The following is an 18,825-nucleotide window of genomic DNA, read 5'->3' on the forward strand; positions in this document are numbered from 1 at the left end:
GGTCAAAATTCAAAAAGGTTGGGAAAGAAGGTGGGATGGAATCAAGAATCATAGGAAGTGAGATAAGGGATGTTGAATTAAGAGGATTGCAATCATTGAGACGAAATGAAATATATGATTTGTTGAATGTAAACCTTCTGCTCTGTAAACCTTCACTCAATTCACAATGAAGAATTTGAAAAACAAAGCATTTGAGCAGGGTGGGTGACTGATAAGATGAAAGAGAAAGAAAAGATGCAGGGAGTCAGATTCCCCTTTGTAAGGTCCAATAAAAAATTAGCTAAATTAAGGGCTGCAATCTGGATAGGTTCACAGTCACTGACCCATCCCAAAATACCTATATATCTCCTCTTGAGAAAATCTTAGATAACATTTCAATATCAAAGAGTACAAGTTTCTATAATACCACTGCATAATAAGTGGAAAAGGTAATAGGTATTGTGACCAGTTTCTAAATCTTGCTCAAAGGATACAAGCTCAGACACATCAAGTTAGTCAAACGCAAAAAATTGAGACTGGTGGACACCAGCCTTATTAATCACATGGCAAGTGTTTTTCTGAAACTTCAGAATGACTCAAATTGTTAGGTGGACAGAGAAGGGTGAAACTTATCGCTGAAAACACTCATAGTTACAACTAGGGTCTTAAAAGCTCATGAACGGTCATTTAAGAGGCAACTATTGAATCTCTTCTGTCCTGAGGAAAGAAGAGTGATGAAAATCAAAGACACAGGGAAACAATTAGTCCACTGGACTAACATGTCACGTGAACATAGGTATCCACAACCTTATGACCAGAAAAACCAGATGGTCCCTAGCTACCACTACCACTTGATCTAAAAGGTCCTGGATAAAGTGGAAGAAAAATCTGAAAATCAAAATCATAAGAAAGACTAAGCTTACTGGTCAGATAGAGACTGGTAGAACCACTAAAGACTATGACATTTAGTGACCATTCAGGTCTGAATATAAATTCACCCCCACGGCTCAAACAATAGAGAGGTCTATAAGGGGAACTACGTAACATGAGTGAGGTATGCACACCTCAGAATAATCAACCATTTGAACTCAAAAGGACAGTATTTGCCCAAAGAGAAAGTTCAGAAAGGTTAGAAAAGAAGGATGAATGAAAACAAGGAAAAACAAGGAGGAAGCTGGATGAGTGACGTTACACTGGTATATGTTTTTAGTCCAGATCTATTTATTTACCTCCTATTTATAAACTGGAGTCCTGGTGTGGTGCTGTGGACTAATGCATCAGACTGCAAAGTCGTTTGAACTGCAAGGTCGGTGGTTCAAGCTCACCAGCTGCTCCTTGGAAACCCTACACAGGGTCGCTATCGACTCGGCGGCAGTTAACAACAACAGCAACATTTATAAACTGCCCAAGCCTGAATAAGATTACAGAAACAGAGTTGATATCAATCTGTGTTATAGCTCGGCTTTGCTATTTTCTTGGTCTGATAAAGATGTTGGGGGGCTGATGTTTAGGAGAGTAAATGAAAGAACTGACACAATTATTAAATTTGATTTTTACAGGTTTTATGAATGGGAGAGTTCACAAAAGTTAACGAATCATTAAATACAACAAAGTTGGAGAACTTTTCACAAAGTGTAGATACCTTTAGGAAGATGACAGCTTCAAAGTTTCTTACGCTGCTGAAGTGAGCAAAAGGGGCTTAAGACCATATGGGTAAAACTTACAACTGAAAATATGCTAAATCATACATGAAAACAAACAAAAAGAATGAGGAAAAAATAGACTGTGTTTTATAGGTTAAATCCTGTTATAAATTAACATCATTTTAATGGAACTTTACAGTCTGTTTCAGCAATATTCTAACAATTAGCTACAACACTCCTTTGGAGTTGGCTGTTACAGAATTTATTCCGCATATAGGGTATGCATGAGAAATATCCTGGAGAGACAGAATATCTGCAAACATGAAACCATTTCTATAAACAGCACTTAATGGTCTTGGATCCAGTTAAGTGGGGCTCAGCTTTAACTTGAGGCTTATAATCCTAGGGAGGGGGTTGGGAGGCTATTTAAAGCCATGGACACCTATAATAATTTACGTGGCTAAAAATTCTAAAACTTTCTCCTTAATGCCACATAACTGCTAAGAATAAAACAGCAGATGCAATTTCATACCCATTTCCAAAAATTTACATGATAATCATGACAGAGTTCTTACATAGTTGATTTTCTAACATGAATAGATTTTATTCTAGAAAGGATAAGCGATGCCATTAATAGGCCAAGTATGTGAATTCTAGAATGCTAAATTAAGCGCTCTCTCTCTCTTGGGTAACAACCAATTATATTCATGGCAAAAGTGTTAGTGTTTCGCATCATGTCAAAGAATGAACAGTATTTTTGCCCAAGTGACCCACTAATGTTTATCTAGAGCCTTTATCCTTGGATTTTCTGCAAAAGGTTTTTAGTTGTGTTTTTTTTTTTTCAAATTTAATTATAACAATTGGAAACAGTAGTGTGAGGGCATGACTGCTTCGGCCAAGCAGCAAAGGCAACAAATTTCCCCTTTAAGTTGGCTCTCCTGCCTTAATTTTTCAATACTAAAATAACCCTTTTCTCTCACTTCTTCAGGAGTATCCAAAAGTGGTGACAAGTCCAAGTAAAATCTCCTCTGTTCTTCAATGTTTTTTCAGAGGCCACTAGGCATACAGCTCATGCCTGTGGCAATTCAGTCTTGCTCTCGATGAGAGAGATCTCCAGCACAGGTAAGAGTAGCTGAAAGGCATCCTGAATGTAGGAAGCACTGTTTGATGCCTGCCAGGATTTGAAAATAGCAAGAAAAAGAAAATATCGCAGTCACCATAAAAGAAAAAACATACAACCAAAGAACAGATTAACTTTTGCAACCTAACTGAATTCATAGTCTGCCAAATAAAAACACACTTGACCATTTCAATAAACTCCATTGTAGGGGGGAAAAGATCTAGCTCTTAAGATGATATAATAGCACTAAAAAAGAATGTCAACATTTTGTCCAATTTGACCATCAAAAATGGTAGCTGTTCTTTCATATCCTGCTCAAACTCATAATCTGAAGATTCTTTAGTCCCTGAGTGAGTCAATTACTGAAGAATGGTTTCAGAAAGTTATGAAACCTACCAGGTTTCCAGCCCACTGTGATAACAGACTCAATGCAATTAGTGAATGCAAGATAGCTGGTCACAAACATAATCAAGGGATACTGCTTCCAAAGATGACACAGTATAGATATATTCCTATCTGGCACAGCAAACATATCTATGAAGAGCACTACAGAATCATTATGCTCAGAATTTGCCAGACTTCATTTAAAACTGACAGGCTCTCTCACCTTCCAGAAGATTCACAATGGAAAGTCCATTACATTAAGATAAAAATGTATAATTTCAAGGACAACAGTCCAAATCTGTTAAGCATGAACAAGCAACTCAAAATAGCAATGAAGAACACCCCATATCAAGTGAGATGCTCTTTCTGGAGTTAGCAATGGCAAGTCGTACTCATTCCTATTTAAAACTCAGTGTGACATACCAACTAGTTCACCCAAGAGAGATCTCAGAGATGATCTAGTTAAATCTACTTTGCACATGAAGATAATGAGATTGCCAAGAAGGTAAAAACGCCTGGTTCAGGGTCATCCAGCAAATCAGAGCAGATCCAAGACAGGACTAAACTCCTGGTTTTGCTTTCTATATGAGCCTCTTTCAACTATACCATTCTATAATCTCCTAAATCACAAAAATACGTGCGTGTGTGCGTGTGTGTATGTGTGTGTGTATTTGCATACAGGAGGAGGCTTCAAAAGTTCATCGAACTGAAAGACAATGGAATTTTACTATGAACTTTTTGAAGCCCCCTTGGGGGGAAAAAAGTTCAAATGTCCAAAGAACTTATTTGACTATTTAAAAAAACTATGCAGTTAAGGAATTAAAAGCATTTCCTTGGTGGTATTTTTTGTTTTTTAATTTAAAACTAGACAGACAACTGTCCAAAGTTAAAATTTTTACTTATATTTAAAACCTAACCAATGAGCAAATATATTTTTTCTCCATTCAGAATTAAATAAATACACATAAACAGATCATCCAAAGTCTAAACTGTCGGAAGAATTCATTTACAAGATAGAGTTCTTAAAACATGAACTCCAGAAAGCATCACATAGGGCAGCAGTAAAATTGATCATGAAATCCTCCCACCCTCACTTCTTCCATGGGCTTCAATCTTCCGCCTTCCAAATCTAATAAACTGACAAAGATTATGAAAACACAGATACCTCTTTGGCAAAATAAAGCAAGATTTCTTGCCAAGGAAATGACAAAATGTTTTTTTTGTTTTGTTTTTTAACAAATCTCTATGTAAGCCTTAATCCTTTAGGAAGCAATGCTTGCCTATTTGTAATTTTCAGCCCTTCATGCTTACCAGCTGGTCTCCAGAAAGTGTTTCATTACTGATAACTGTCCACTAAGCTGCCATGGGGTAGTATTAAGTAATGACAGCTTCTTCATTTCCACCATGGTACAAATACACACCATTGTGGTATCTGTATCAACATGGTTAATCTCCCAATCAGGTGAATTTTTTTTTTAACTAAAAAGCCAGAGACTAAAGACTTATGAAGAGCTCATTAATACATATCCTTTAGGAGTCTGCGACTTAAAAACAACTGCACTAACCTCTAGAAATACTGCAGTGATTATCGGGTTAAGAATGTCTGCCTTTTCTTTGACCTAGAACAAAGAACACAGTGTTAGGTGTCAGAGCAGGTTAAAAAACAGGAAGTACTGCATGTTATCACTCTGTAACATACACATGCCACTGCACATAAATATAAGTATTTTGGCACAGACATCTCTGAAATATGAAATCGGTAAGTGCTGTCAACTTCCTTTACACCTTCTATGTTATCTGAATTGAAAGTGTATTTCTTTAAAGTTTTTTTATTGACTTTAAAAAATAGTTTCATTTTATGAGACAAGAGTACATATGACATACATAAAGTACATACTTTAAACCATTTTAAAATAAATTATGCATATAGAACATGTGCTCTAAAAATTTTTAATATTTATTTAAAATTTAAGACAGGCTGTTTGGAAAAGTCTCATGACCTAGAATTTCATGATACAAGTTTTATATTTGTACCTGTTAGCAGCTTATAATTGATCTTATGGGTAAAGTATCTTTATGGAACACATGAAAAGGTTTAGCCTCAGAAAATAATTTCAAGAAATCCAGGTGCTCTTTTAAAGAAAATGTTAACAGGAAAAGAGAAGCTGTATCACAAGATTATCATTTACAGAAATAATCTAAACTGAAACTTGTTAAGTGCCATCAAGTCGGTTCCGAACCATAGCGACCCTGTATAGGGTTTCCGAGGAGTAACTGGTGAGCTTGAACCACCGACCTTGCAGTTCAAATGGCTTTGCAGTCTGGCGCATTAACCCACAGCGCCACACTATGGTCTTAATTAAGATAATTTTAACTTTATTGCTACACTGGCACTGATATACTTACTACAAAGTGATTTTCATTTGCCTGTTCAAAATGCCCCTGGTTTTATTATGGTTTGTTGATTATATGCTGTGGAGTCGGAACCGACTCATAGTGACCCTGTACAGGGTTTCCAAGGCTGTAAATCTTTACGGGAGCAGAAAGCCTCATCTTTCTCCCACGGAACAGCTGGTAGTTTCGAACTGCTGATCTTAAGGTTTGCAGCCCGATTCGTAACCACTACAGTACCAGAGCTCTTTTTATTATAATACATGATTATTAATTTCTCAACCATCTTCCATAGTTCACACACTGCAATAAGTAATTACAACTGCATTTTAAAAATCTTTTTCGTGTTGCAATTTTTTCAAACTGGTAATAAGAAGATACTCTTTAATACCAGAGTCAACATTTAGGGTTTCCATCAAGATCTAGCTATATAAGAGGGCTTCAAAAGTTCATGGCAAAATTCAATTATCTTTTAATTCTATTTGTCAATGAACTTTTTGAAGCCCACAGGTCTTTGAGAGCAGCACAAATATACTTATTGCAGACTTCTTAGAAAGAACCAATAAAAATGAATTCTAAGTATCAACTAGACATAAGCAAACTGATCCTAAAGTTCACATGGAAATTCATAGAATCTAGAATAGCCAAAACAATTTTGAAAAAAAGAACAACAAAATTGGAGTACTCATACTTTTAGATTGAAAAAATGTATACAAAGCAAAAGTAATTAAAGCAGTGTGGTACTAGCAAGAGGACATCTATTAAAAGAATAGATAGGAAAGTCCAAAAATAAATCCATATATTTATAGTTAACTGATTTTCAACGAAGGAGCCAAGACAATTCAGTAGGGAAATAATTATCTTTTAACAATGGTGTTGGTACAAGTGGTGTAAAAGCATACAATTTGGACCCCTACTTCACACCATATATAAAAATTAAATCAAAATGAATTATAGACATACATGTAACAGATAAAACTATAAACCCAGGAGCAGATCAGCGTGGTTTCGGATTATACAATGATTTCTTAAGATACAATACCAAAACCACAAGTGGTAAGAATAGTTACAAGTAGAACTTGGTTAAATTTTAAGACATTTGTGCATCAACAAATACTATCAAGAAAGTGCAAAGAGAGAAAAATAAAAAGAAAGTAAAAAGATAACCTACACACTGGCGACAATACATGCACATCATACATCTGTAAGAAACTTGTATTCAGAACATATAAAAAACGCTTTGCTTTTGTTGTTGCTGTTAAGTGCTGTTGAGTTGGTTCCAATACACAGGACCCTGTAAAGGGTTTCCGAGGAGCAGCTGATGTTTTGAACCACTGACCTTGAGGCCAGCAATCCAGTACTTATGCTACAGTGCCATATCAATAAATCTTCATAGCTCAATAATTAAGAGACAGAAAAAAGAATTTTAAAATGAGCAACAGATTTGAAGATACTTTTCTTCAAAGAAGATACACAGTTTCATAAATATACTAAAAAACATTGACTTACAATACTTTTAAATAGGTGAATTTCATAATACATAAATTACATCTTGCTAAAGCTGTTAAAAACCAGGTATTAGCCCAATGAGAGACATGAATTCTTACCCCAGTCCTTGTAAGGCAGGTGGTGAACTCTTTAGACAGAGTGGACAGCTCTTTACACAATACAACTGTCATCCTGGGAAAGAAGGGAGAAGAGTCAGAAGGATTCCTTTTCATCTTTTTACAAAGCTATATTTAACAACTATTGGAAGAAAAGTTAGTACTATATGAGAATAGGAATGTATTTGGGGACCCATTTGAGCAGGATTCATGCTACAAGAAAGTAGAAATTCAGTCTTCAGATAATATTTTTCTACAAAATCCTCTAGAAAGTATTACAGTTAAGTCAAAGGAAATACATTTTAAGGAGACAACAGAGGGCTTAAAAGACTCCACATTCCATTTAGAAATATATTTAAAATAAATACACATACTTTCATTAATTTATTCAACAAATATTTACTGAAAGTCTCCTATGTTCCAGGCACTGTTCTACAGTACCAAGGAAATACCAGTGAATAAGCAAAATCCCAGTTTTCATAAATTCTAACTTAAATTGCTAATTAAGTAGAAGATTGTTATTGTTGTTGTAAGTGCCCTCAAGTATGTTCCAAATCATAGCAACCCTGAATAGAGTTTCCGAGAAGCAATTGGTGAGTTTGAATTATTGACCTTGTGGTTCAAAACGACCTTGAGGCCAAGTGCTTATTCTATGGCACCAGACCAGGACTCCAAGGGTAAAACTATATATGTGCAAATAAAATTAAATATACATATCATCTCATATATACAAAGAGGTTTAAAAAATTTGTAGAAAATGAAATCAAAAGGTAAGAGAATTTTTCTATGAGCTTTTTGAAGCTCCACTCATCTATTTTTGTTGTTAAGTGCTGTCAATTCAATTCTGAATCACAGCAACCCTGTACAGGGTTTCTGAGGAGTGGCTGGTAGGTTTGAACCAATGACCTTGTGGTCCACTGCGTTATCCTGCAGTGCCACATCAGGATGTATATGTATATGGAGCCTTGGTGTAGCTGTGTAGGATAAGCACTGGATCAATAACCACAGGTTGCCAGTTCAAACCCACCAGCTACTCTTGGAAACCCTAAAAACGGTCACTGTGATTCGGAACTGATTTGACAGCATACAACAACACGTGTATGTATTGTTGTGTGCTGTTAAATCGACTCCGACTCACAGTGACCCATGTATTTCCTAAGCTGAAATCTTTATGAATATGATTTTCAGATCATTTTCTCACAGCGTCACTGGGTGGCTGTTAACAATAATAAACTGAGAACTAGTTTTCAGAACATGAGTTGCTCAATAAAGGTCAGATTTATAATGTAGATTTATCAAGGCTCAGCAAAAAGAAACATCCTTGGCTACATATTAGTTCAATCCCCAAATGAAGAAACCTCTAATGTGTAAAAGGAAGCAATGTGAATAGCAGCTTGTTGAGAAGGAAATATCTCAATTTCAGGAAATAAGCCAAGAAAGCTCTTTCAGCTATCTGCATCTGTTAGGGTACTCAGGATACTTACTGGGAAAGAGCTCTGCTCCTTTCTACAGCTGTCACTTCCTGCTTCTGACCATGTAGAACCAATGCTGCTGTTTTATGGAACAGTCCAATTGAGCAAGCAGTCAGTTCTGCTAGGCTCCGGATTGCAAATGCATGGATATCCTGGGAGTAAAAACAAAACAGAGACTAAGAAAACAAAACATTGCTGCTTTTTTATTTATTTATTTTTTTGGTAAAACTGGACAATTTAAATGTTTTTAAAATAACAAATAGTTCTTGATGACTGCGGCTGGTAAGGCTATTTGGGAGTACTCAGAAACACAGGTGATGGTGATTTTCCTGGTTGTACTCTTCACCAATAAGGAATGACTTACAGGAAGCTGCTGTCAAACCAGTAAGACTGCATTTTATGCATCCATCATTTTCAGGATTGTTGGTAACTTGAGCATATGTCCCCCAGATAACCTTCCCTCTTTGTGTCACCAGGCCCAACTCGCTCACGTTCACTTCAGTGACAGTCCCTTTGGTGATTACACCCAGAGTTGTACACAGCAGGATGAGCAATTCTTCTCACCAAGTATCAGTAAGCAAAAGGTGGCTTTAAGTTCAGGTTGTGTTATGTGAGCCTTCTTGAAACATAAGCTCATTGGTCTGATGAATCTTAAATATTTAGGTGGTTTACGTGTAAAGCCATCTCCAACGAAGCAGATTTTGGTAACCATCCTTTTCCATGCTTTCTTTTTCTCTTTCCTGTCCGAATAACTTTTAATACTTCTGTTTCTCCCTAGGCACAGACTTTGGGCAGAGGGGCTTCCTATTTTCCCACTTCTCTTTTAGTTTTTGTTTAATCATATTGGAAAGTACTTTAGCTCGGGACTGCCCCTCTCTGTCCAGCAGATAGGCAGGTACTGCACCTTGTGGAGTCTTCTCATCATTTCTTTTGTTTGGTGTTTCTCTTTTCATGCATCTTGATAGTCTTTTTCATTTGTATTTTCTCAGCATGGCGCTGTTTATGGTAGAGCTTAGCATTCAGACCAATCATCTTTTTGGACTTCTTCGAACATTCAGGAGCCTCTCGACTTTCCTTCTTTCTCTTTTTCTCATGACACTCCAAACTATCCATAGCGCTTATGGTGTAATTCAATACATTCGTTTTGTGGCATAGTGACAGCAGCAAAGCCACCAGGCATAGCCCCCGGGGCATGAAGAATTACTCAGCTTTTGGGTCCCTGAGACCCACGAGCCCCAAAACATTGCTTTTTAAAAATCCTCTAGGAAATGATGTAACCAGGTTTCTCTCTCATTCTGAAGAATACCCTGAATACAGCTGACACTAATGCTGTTTTGTGCTGTCTACTCAATTCAGAGTCATAGTGATCCTACATGGTAGAGCAGAAGAACTGCCCATATAGGGTTTTTTCAGTGGCACTGTAGGATAAGGACTGGACTGATAATAACTGCACGGCTGGCAATTCAAATTCACCAGCCACTCTGCAGTACAAAGATGAGGCTGTCTGCTCCCACAAAGATTTATAGTCTTGGAAACCCTATATAAAGGGCTGCTAAAAGCCAGAATGGAGTCCTGGTATGGTGCTGTGGATTAATGCGCTGGACTGCAAAGTCAGTTTGAATTGCAAGGTCGGCAGTTCAAGCTCACCAACGGCTCCTTGGAAATGCTATATGGGGTCGCTATGGGTCAAACCGACTTGACAGCACTTAACAACAACAACAGTAAAAGTCAGAATGGACTCCATGGCAGTGGGGTTTATTTTGTTTGGCTTTTTCTTAATATATACAGGAGCAAATTGCCAGGTGTTTCCTCTTTGGAGCCACTGAAAGGTTCAAAGTACTGACCTTTTGGCTAGCAGTCAAGCATTTAATCATTGCACCACCAAGGCCTCCTGGCAGACACTAATTGTTGTTGTTAAGTACCGTTGAGTTGGTTCCAACTCATAGCAACCCTGCATAAGGTTTCCAAGGAAAGCTGGTGAGTTTTAACTGCCCAATTTGTGGTTAGCAGTCCAGTGCTTATCCTCCAATATCACAATTGGAGTCTGGCAGACACTAATGTCATTGTCATTAAGTGCCATTGAGTTGGTTCCAACTTATAGCAACCCTGCATAAGGCTTCTGGGGAGCAGCTGATGAACTTGAACTGCTGATCTTGTAGTTCAAACTGACCTTGCAGTCCAGCACATTAACCCACAGCATCACACCAGGACTCCAGGTCCCTAAATAAACACTTTCCATTCTTTGACTTGACTCATAACTGCAAAACCAATGGTTCCCCTGAAGTCAGGTGGTGTCATCTATCTAAGTTCTGGCCAAAGGGATTCAGACAGAAAGTGTCTCATGATAGCTTCTTGGAACCTTCCTTATGATACCTCACATGCAGCCCTATATCTTTTTCTTTCATCCTATAGCATTAAGATGCTATAATATTGGACAAATTGCTATGAGTCAGAACTGACCTGACAGCACTTAACAATAATATTGGACTATAAGATTGAAAATGTGCATAGTAGTGCAACAAAACAGAAGGAGCTTGGATTCCAGATTGTGGTGCACTCATCTCAAACATGCAAGATATGGCTTTTTACTTGGTTACCTCTATTGAGTTTTGATTGATCTGTTCAGTCCTTTGTATCTCCAAATATTTTTCCTCTTCTGATTTTTCAGCTAATGGCTGGGTAAGAGATGTCGTGATCCACTCGTTGATGGTATTCCTGGCCTAAACACAAAAAAGAAAATTATAGTCCTCTGACTTCAGATTATGCTAACCTCATGGAAGTCAGTGCTAATACTCTTACCTAAACGTCTTATGTAGCTTTTCTATCTTTATCTTACGAGACCTCTCTTCACCATTTACTGCTGTCCACTCTTCCATGAAGTTCTCTAGTCCTTTGACTTTAAAACACTGAAGTATATACTTTATTTTTAGGAGCTCTGGTAACGTAGTGGTTACGAATTTGGCTGTGAACCTTAGGGTCAGCAGTTCTTAACTACCAGCTGCTCCGCAGGAGAAAGATGAGGCTTTCTGCTCCCATAAAGATTTTCAGCCTTGGAAACCCTGTACAGGGTTGCTATGGGTCGGAAAGGACTCAACGGCACTTAACAACAACAACATACTTTATATAAAGTGCACAAACTCCAGAGTTCAGCTGAAGAAATGTTATCATACATATGTGCTTGTGCAACTGGTAGATCAAGATAAAGAACATCCTCAATAACCCAGAGTCCTTTCATGCTCCTTCCTAGTTAGTACTGTGTCTCCTTCCCTTTGTTCAAAGGAAATTCTTCTTCTGTCTCACTACAGATTTTACCTGTTTTAATACACACACACACACACACACATATATATATAGGAACCATAAGTATGTTCTATTTTGCATCTGATGTATTTTGTTCAACTGAAGTCTAGTAGATTTAGCCTAGTTATTGCATGTATCAATAGGTCATGGAATGTACTGCTGTATAATATATCATTTTATACAAATACCACAATTTATCCATTCTTTGCTGATATACCTTTGGGTTGTTTCTAGTTTCCTTTGGCTCTGACACTGACAGGAGGAAAAACTTCCCTAAGAATGAAGCCAAAACAGAAGAAAACAGAGCCAAGAGAAGGATGTGGGACCATTTCCTAGACAGAGTCATGCTAAAGTCAATTCTGACCCTTAACTCTACTTCTAGAGCTAATAAATTCCTCTTTTTTCTTAAACTAGGCTGACTTAAAGTCTCTATCATTTCTAACAGAGTCCTGGCTTCTAAGTAAATGTTTACTGCCTTGAAATGAAGGTATTCACTTGAATAATTTACATACGACAGAATGTTCCAAGAAATTGTAACCAAGCAATGGAAGTCATTCCATTTAAGAGAATCACAGGTCTTATTATAGATATGGAATTGGAGTTGGTCCTTTAAGGATCAACAGGTGGGTTTTCATCCAAAGATACAATGTGAATAAGCCAGAACAGACCCTGTGTATCCAGACATTCACTGCACAGTTCTTTCCCCTGTAATATATAGTCTCCCACAAAAACCCTAAAGAACAATCTTGCTCTGATCTATCACCTTACTTATTTATGTAACTAAAATTTAAAACAAAAACAGTAAACTCAGAACTCAGAAGTAAGAAAACGTAAGTTGCATTGAGGAAACTGAGATATCTGGCAAGACCAGAGAATAAGGTACATGAATTTATTAGTAGATCTCTGTATTGTAAATGTCTACTGTACACAGTGCTAAGTGTTGAGGATACATTGATGAATACCAACAAGGATCCTGATCTTCTTCTTTATTCTAGTAAGAAAGTCAATAAGAGACAAACAAGAAATAAATGTATGAAGCAAATGAAATGGAATGATGGAGTGTGGAGTAGGTGAGCAGTGGGCAGCTTCAGTTTGGGTGACTGATTGGAAAGGGTCTCTAGAGAGTGATACTTGAGCTAAAATCTACAGGATGAAAAGGAGTCAGTCATACAAATATTTAGGCAAAGAGAGTTGTAAGCAGAGGGAAATCAGCTTGGTTTACCTGAGGAAAAACAAAGGTCAGTAAGCAAAGAATATACAGGGTGGAGAGCATAAGGACTACAGAAGAGTATAATGAGAGATGGAACTAGAAAGAATTCTAACAACTAATAGTCCAAACAGTGTAAGAAGCTCTTTATAATTCCTTTAAAAATGTAAAATGAGAGAAACACCAGGAATGTATTTATCTGAGATTAAAAAAGAAAGAAAGATAGAGATATATAAGGCCAAATAAAAGAAAAATTGGTATATGAAGTTAAAAAATTGGTATATAAACTTGAATGAGATATATTTTAATAGGCAGACAGCCATACAACATGATTCTCTTGGAATAAATATACTAAGTGAGGTCACCAAGAACCACTGTACCAACTCAAAGCAATTCATCAACGCTTTCCAAAATTGTTACTGTTACTCCTTTTTGATTCAGCCCAGAACTTACACTTGGTAAGATCTGGATGAAGAAATTAACTGAAAAGTCATCTTTGAGCTTAGCTTCTCCAACAGCTTATCTCCAGTTGACCAAAATAAGACCTGAAGAAGGAACAGGATTTGCTCAAAATCACATATTATGTAAATATAAACCATGGAATAGCTTGTTATGCCAGAAAGCAAATGAAGTACTCAGAAAATGATGGTTGTATGCCACTAGGGCATAGGAGTCAGCTTGAAGAACAATCTGAACATCAAAATAATTAGTGACAGTGATGAATTATAAACCCCCAGTGGGGGAAAAGAAAGAAAGAAAGAAACCCATGAGGCTATACGATAACAAACAGAGACATAGGGAAGAAAGTAAAACTCTTGACTATAGTAGGATACCCAAATTCAACAGGTAATATGGAGAGAGTATTGGGCTGGGGAAAAAAAAAAAAAAATCACCATTTTACAACCACCATAGTAAAGACTGGTTCAACAAAAATCCTGATTCAATAGCAAACCTAGCAGGGAAATTATGAAGAGGGAAAGGATAGATGTATGGTCTTGAAGTATCTTCCCACTAGCATAGGTCAAAATAGTATTGTACAGTGACATGCCAGACAACACATGGGCAATGAGGGTCAGGGGAGCATTGTGTGCCTCTAGACTTGATGCTCTGAGAAGAACACAACATCATGTAGTGGAGCATTTTGGCTGGAAACACATAACCTAACTCTAACCATGAGAAAACACCAGAAAAATTCTAAATAAGGAATGTTCTACTCCTATAAAAGGAAGAGGGGGACAACCTTTTCAAAAAGATCAGTGTCATAAAAGACAAAAAGTGGCTAAGGAACTATTTCAGATTAAAGGAGACTAAAAGTACACAACAACGGAAACTGAAAACGTGTGAGCGTACACTGGGTCCACTGTTACAAGGGACAATTTGATACAAAGGGCATTGTTGGGTGAACTGACAAAACTGTAATATAGACAACTGAGTAATAAAAGTAACGCGGTAGTGTTGTTGTTAAGTGCCATGAAGTAGGTTCTAACTCATAACAACCCTGTATAGGGTCTCCAAAGAGTGGCTGATGGGTTTCAACCACTGACCTTCTGGTTAGCAGTCCAATGCTTATCCTACAGTGCCACACCAAATGGGTAACTGTAATGTAATTATGTAAAGGCATATCTCTTCCAATCAGTCGGCCAGAGAGCATATCTATATTTTTAGGATATAATAATTAAAGTATTTAGGGGTAAATATAGTATCTGCAACTTACTCTCAAATGGTTCAAAAATAAGGTGTTTAGTTGCGCATATAAATATATAGAGACAGCACACATTCACATGTAAACACAAATAATTAAACAATTAAGATAAAAAGGTAGCAATAAGTAAATCTGTATAAAAGGTATGTGATGTGTGTGTTTGCACTATTCTTGCAACTTCTCTTTAAGTTTGAAATCATTTACAAAAACAAACTATCATTGAAGACAGACAGTGGTGTGGTAAAGTGCTACAGCTCAGATGAGAGGAATGAGCTGCTGGAGTATGGTCTGAAAAGCTTTGTTGGAGAATGCAGCATTTCCACTGGGCTCAGGAGAATGGGATAGCAAACCAAGCACCTATTCCATATGATGGAGCACAGGAGGGAAGACTATGCTGACCATGCAGTGGCTATCAGTTCTCCCTGACCAGGAAGCCATGTGCACCTGCTGCTGACTCTGCTCCTGACATGTTTCTCCAGTTTCAGAGAGGAGACTGAAGAGGAAGCAAGCAGTCCATGACCCAGTGAACAGTGTCCTGTGTGTGGCACTATAATATAAGTTATTGAATACCGACCTTAAACAGGCCCTCCCTATTCATTCTGAGTTCTGACTGAAGTTCTCCATGTTCCAGATGTGTGAAGACTGGTCAGGAGTCATAACCAATATTAAGATCCAAGAGCTGGGCCATAAAACTCTGTCATGTGCACATGCTACACAGTCATTATCTGAGTTGTAAAGCGCTGGTACAAGGCAACTTCCAACTCCTTAAAGACAGGGCCACATTCCATCATCACTGAATTACCGAGTCCTGAAAACAGTGAGACTCATTAAGACCAACACCACTGACTTTAACCCTTTCACGATCCAATTGTTTTCTGGTTTGAATTTTTTGTTGATAACATGTGTTTTCATTAATGGAAGGCATGCCAAATCAAGGAGTATTTCTGAAATGTTGTTATAAAATATGGAGTTTTATACATAATAAGTGGGATATGCACAGCCTTCTGGGCTCTGGGGATAGGACTGTGTAGTACACATATGTGCCTCTGGAGTCTGAGGTAGAATTATACAGGACATAATTCTACTCTAGACGCTGAGGGTAAAATTAGATATATGTGTCCTTCTGGGTTTAGGGAGGAGAAGTATTAGTAGAACACAGAAATCCCTCTGGATTCTGCACGGTCTTACAGATCCCATGCCAAGTGCATACAATTTAGGGTGCCTGAAAATGAACTATTTTTGCAAGTATGGAATCATCGTGAGAAAAGTAACTATCAAAGAGTACAAAGGAATCTGGAAATAAATGTACCATCAGGTTTACTACCTGAAAAGAAAGCCGAAAGAAACAAAAGTTTATAAAAGCACACCTCCAAAATGCATCACTTCACTTACATGCATCACCCTATAAGAACAATAATTTCTTCAATTTCAAATAGTTATACAGGCCCCTCCTGACAGCTGCATGCAATGTCAGTGGGAAAGGAGTTGCCAAAAAATGCCAGAGGCTAGAAAACCAGAAGATACTTCTTGAAAGAAGGACCTACAGGAAAAATACAAAACAATAAGGGCAGTCCGACTGTTACCACAAGAACATACAGGTTGCTTGCCCAGGAGACATCAAGGCAAGTAGTAGGATCCTCTTAGTGCAAATTCTCTTCCAAGACTATGACGCAAGGGAAATATACGCTCTGACTGACAACCACGCACATCACTCAGAAGGGGAAGTGACCGAAGAACATCAATGAAGTGGTGAGCTAAGCCCTACATCGTTCAGCTAACTACTGTGAACCCGGGTGGAGACCTGGTCGGCCAGTAGCAAGGCAACACCTGGAGACTCATGGCCTCAGAGTCAATGACACAGCCACAGAGGTCTAGAGTGGAGAGCGGGGCGGCCAGCCAATAAAAAGAGGCTGGACAGATGCAAGAACACCCACACTTGCAGATGATACCCACTTGACCTGGCTTCAATGACTGGATAAACAGAGCTCAACCCGAAGAAGAAAGAAGAGGAAAAAAGCGTCATCTGATACAATTAGATAAACATGACCTACACCTATAAATGCAGTAGCTCAAAAGAGGAAACAAGTCCCTGCTGCAAGAACTATTCCTACCCCCTCCACACAAAGAGTAGACAGGGATGGGCAACTTGGACATTGGCTACCCAAAATGGGGGAGGGATATAAAGGTAAGAAGTGACTGGATTCCAAGCTTCCAAGAGGGAACCTAGATACAAAGGGTGTGGAGGAAGGTAGAGTCTCCAGTGAATAGTGTCCAGCCTGTCCAGGAAGGGCTGACGAAACAAAATACATATGGGTCTCTTGTGATGCAATGGTGAATAATTGTTAACAGGACTGATTGTGAGGGTTGGAAATCTAAAGGTGGACATTTTGTAGCAAGGAGGAGAGTGATTAACTTTTCAGTCTAGGACCGGAGAACCTAGGACCATCAATGGAGAAAAGCGGAGAGCAGGATCCTACCCAGAGAAGCAGTGAGGCCTGAGATGGGAGACAGAGAAGACGACATCAAGAGATGGTGTGGCTGAAGACTCGGGATCAGGAGATGGAAAGGGGCTGAGGACTGTGGGGGTGGTGGTGCAGGTTTACAGGGTACACCCTTTGGTTGGGTGAGAATGTATGGATGGGATGGTAACTATGCCAATGAAATGATAGATGATGGAATGAATGTAAAGCTAATGTTCTCCCATGTAGAATATCACACAATTCACAACAAAACATTAAAAGAAAAACAAAACAAAAAAACGCCAGAGGAGAAAAATGTAGATGGACACTATACATCCCTGGGTTATGAAAGGGTTCAATGACCAATATTGTGGCCTAAATTAAGCTCCCAGACAAGCAAATACTGCAAATGAAAATGGGTAAAGATACAAGATGTGTTGGGGATGGGAAGTAGATAAGAGTCTAGCAGAAGGCAGGTAGAAAATTTAGAATTCAGATTATACCTCAGGGTTGGTGATACCCTTGCCAGGAATTCAAAATCTTGTGCTCTTTATCCATTAATTCCATTTAAGTAAAATCATAAAAATCACCCAGAAATAATAACTTACTCTGGTCAGTTTCTCTGGGTTAGAAGATACTTGCAGCTGGGAAAACAGCTCCATCATTTCTTTTGTAAAGTCTTCATTCTCTGAAAAACCAAAAACCATGTAAAACACAATACAGAGATTGGTGAGGGTCGTAAGGTCATGAGGAGTGGTAGGGTGGTAGAGATGGTAGTAGTAGTAGGAGCAGTGGTAGTAACAAGAGTAGAAGCAATTTACATGAGCATAGTGTGTTAGTGCTTACAGAATCCTTTTATATACATTATATCAATATATTCTTTCATTGGTCCTATTAGAAAAGTGGTGTTATCCCATTTTAGAGATGAAGAAACTAGAATTTAAAGAGACTAAGTGATTTCCTCTGACATTGCATAGCAAAGATTAGGAGTCAAACCTTGGCTTTCCCACTCCTACTCTAAGTCCAGTGCTCTCTGCATTACATTCAAGAAGCATGGATGGAGAACCGGTGAATGCCATGTACATGTACTATGTAGTATGTGCTTCCAAAGAAGTAGAAATTAACTCAGAAACTAAAAGATGGGCACAAATTTAGCTAAGAGTTGTACTCCAACAGAGGAACCAAGTGCAAAGACCCAAAGGTGAAGGGAGAGCATGGCAGTCATTTTAATTTGATTAGGGATGCCTGGTGGGGGTGTTGTTCTTAAGTGGCACTGAGTCGGTTCTAACCCACAGCAATCCTGTCTAGGGTTTCCGGGGAGCACCTGGTGAGTTTGAACCACCAACCTTGTGGTTCATACCAACCTTGTGGTCGAGAGCTCATACTACAGCACCACAGTAGGACTCCATGTTAGTATAAGGGGACAAAAAGTGGAATGAAGCTAGAGAGGTATGTAACCAGTTGCTGTCAAGTCAACTCCAACTCAGGGCAACCCCATGTGCGTGAGAGTAGAACTGTGCTCCATAGCACTTCCAATGGCAGCTGTTAGAAGAGAACAAGGGAA

General features: G+C 38.3%; 1 protein-coding gene and 1 pseudogene across 1 annotated transcript in view; both read right to left on the minus strand.

Annotated features, from left to right (window-relative positions):
* Window positions 1–2,691: 2,691 nt before the first annotated feature.
* LOC102812908 (protein FAM114A2-like) overlaps window positions 2,692–18,825 on the minus strand; it is a 56,743-nt gene continuing 40,609 nt past the window's right edge. The window contains exons 8-13 of the mRNA XM_006863907.1: window positions 17,870–17,949; window positions 11,191–11,313; window positions 8,606–8,745; window positions 7,125–7,197; window positions 4,692–4,745; window positions 2,692–2,793 (exon numbers count right to left, since the gene is read on the minus strand). Of these exons, the coding sequence (XP_006863969.1) occupies window positions 2,692–2,793; window positions 4,692–4,745; window positions 7,125–7,197; window positions 8,606–8,745; window positions 11,191–11,313; window positions 17,870–17,949 (572 nt within the window). The remainder of the gene's footprint in view (window positions 2,794–4,691; window positions 4,746–7,124; window positions 7,198–8,605; window positions 8,746–11,190; window positions 11,314–17,869; window positions 17,950–18,825) is intronic.
* On the minus strand, window positions 8,896–9,746 carry LOC102827020 (annotated as a pseudogene).

The sequence above is a fragment of the Chrysochloris asiatica genome, unplaced genomic scaffold (genome assembly GCF_000296735.1).
Source record: "Chrysochloris asiatica unplaced genomic scaffold, ChrAsi1.0 scaffold00057, whole genome shotgun sequence".
Lineage (NCBI taxonomy): Eukaryota > Metazoa > Chordata > Mammalia > Afrosoricida > Chrysochloridae > Chrysochloris > Chrysochloris asiatica.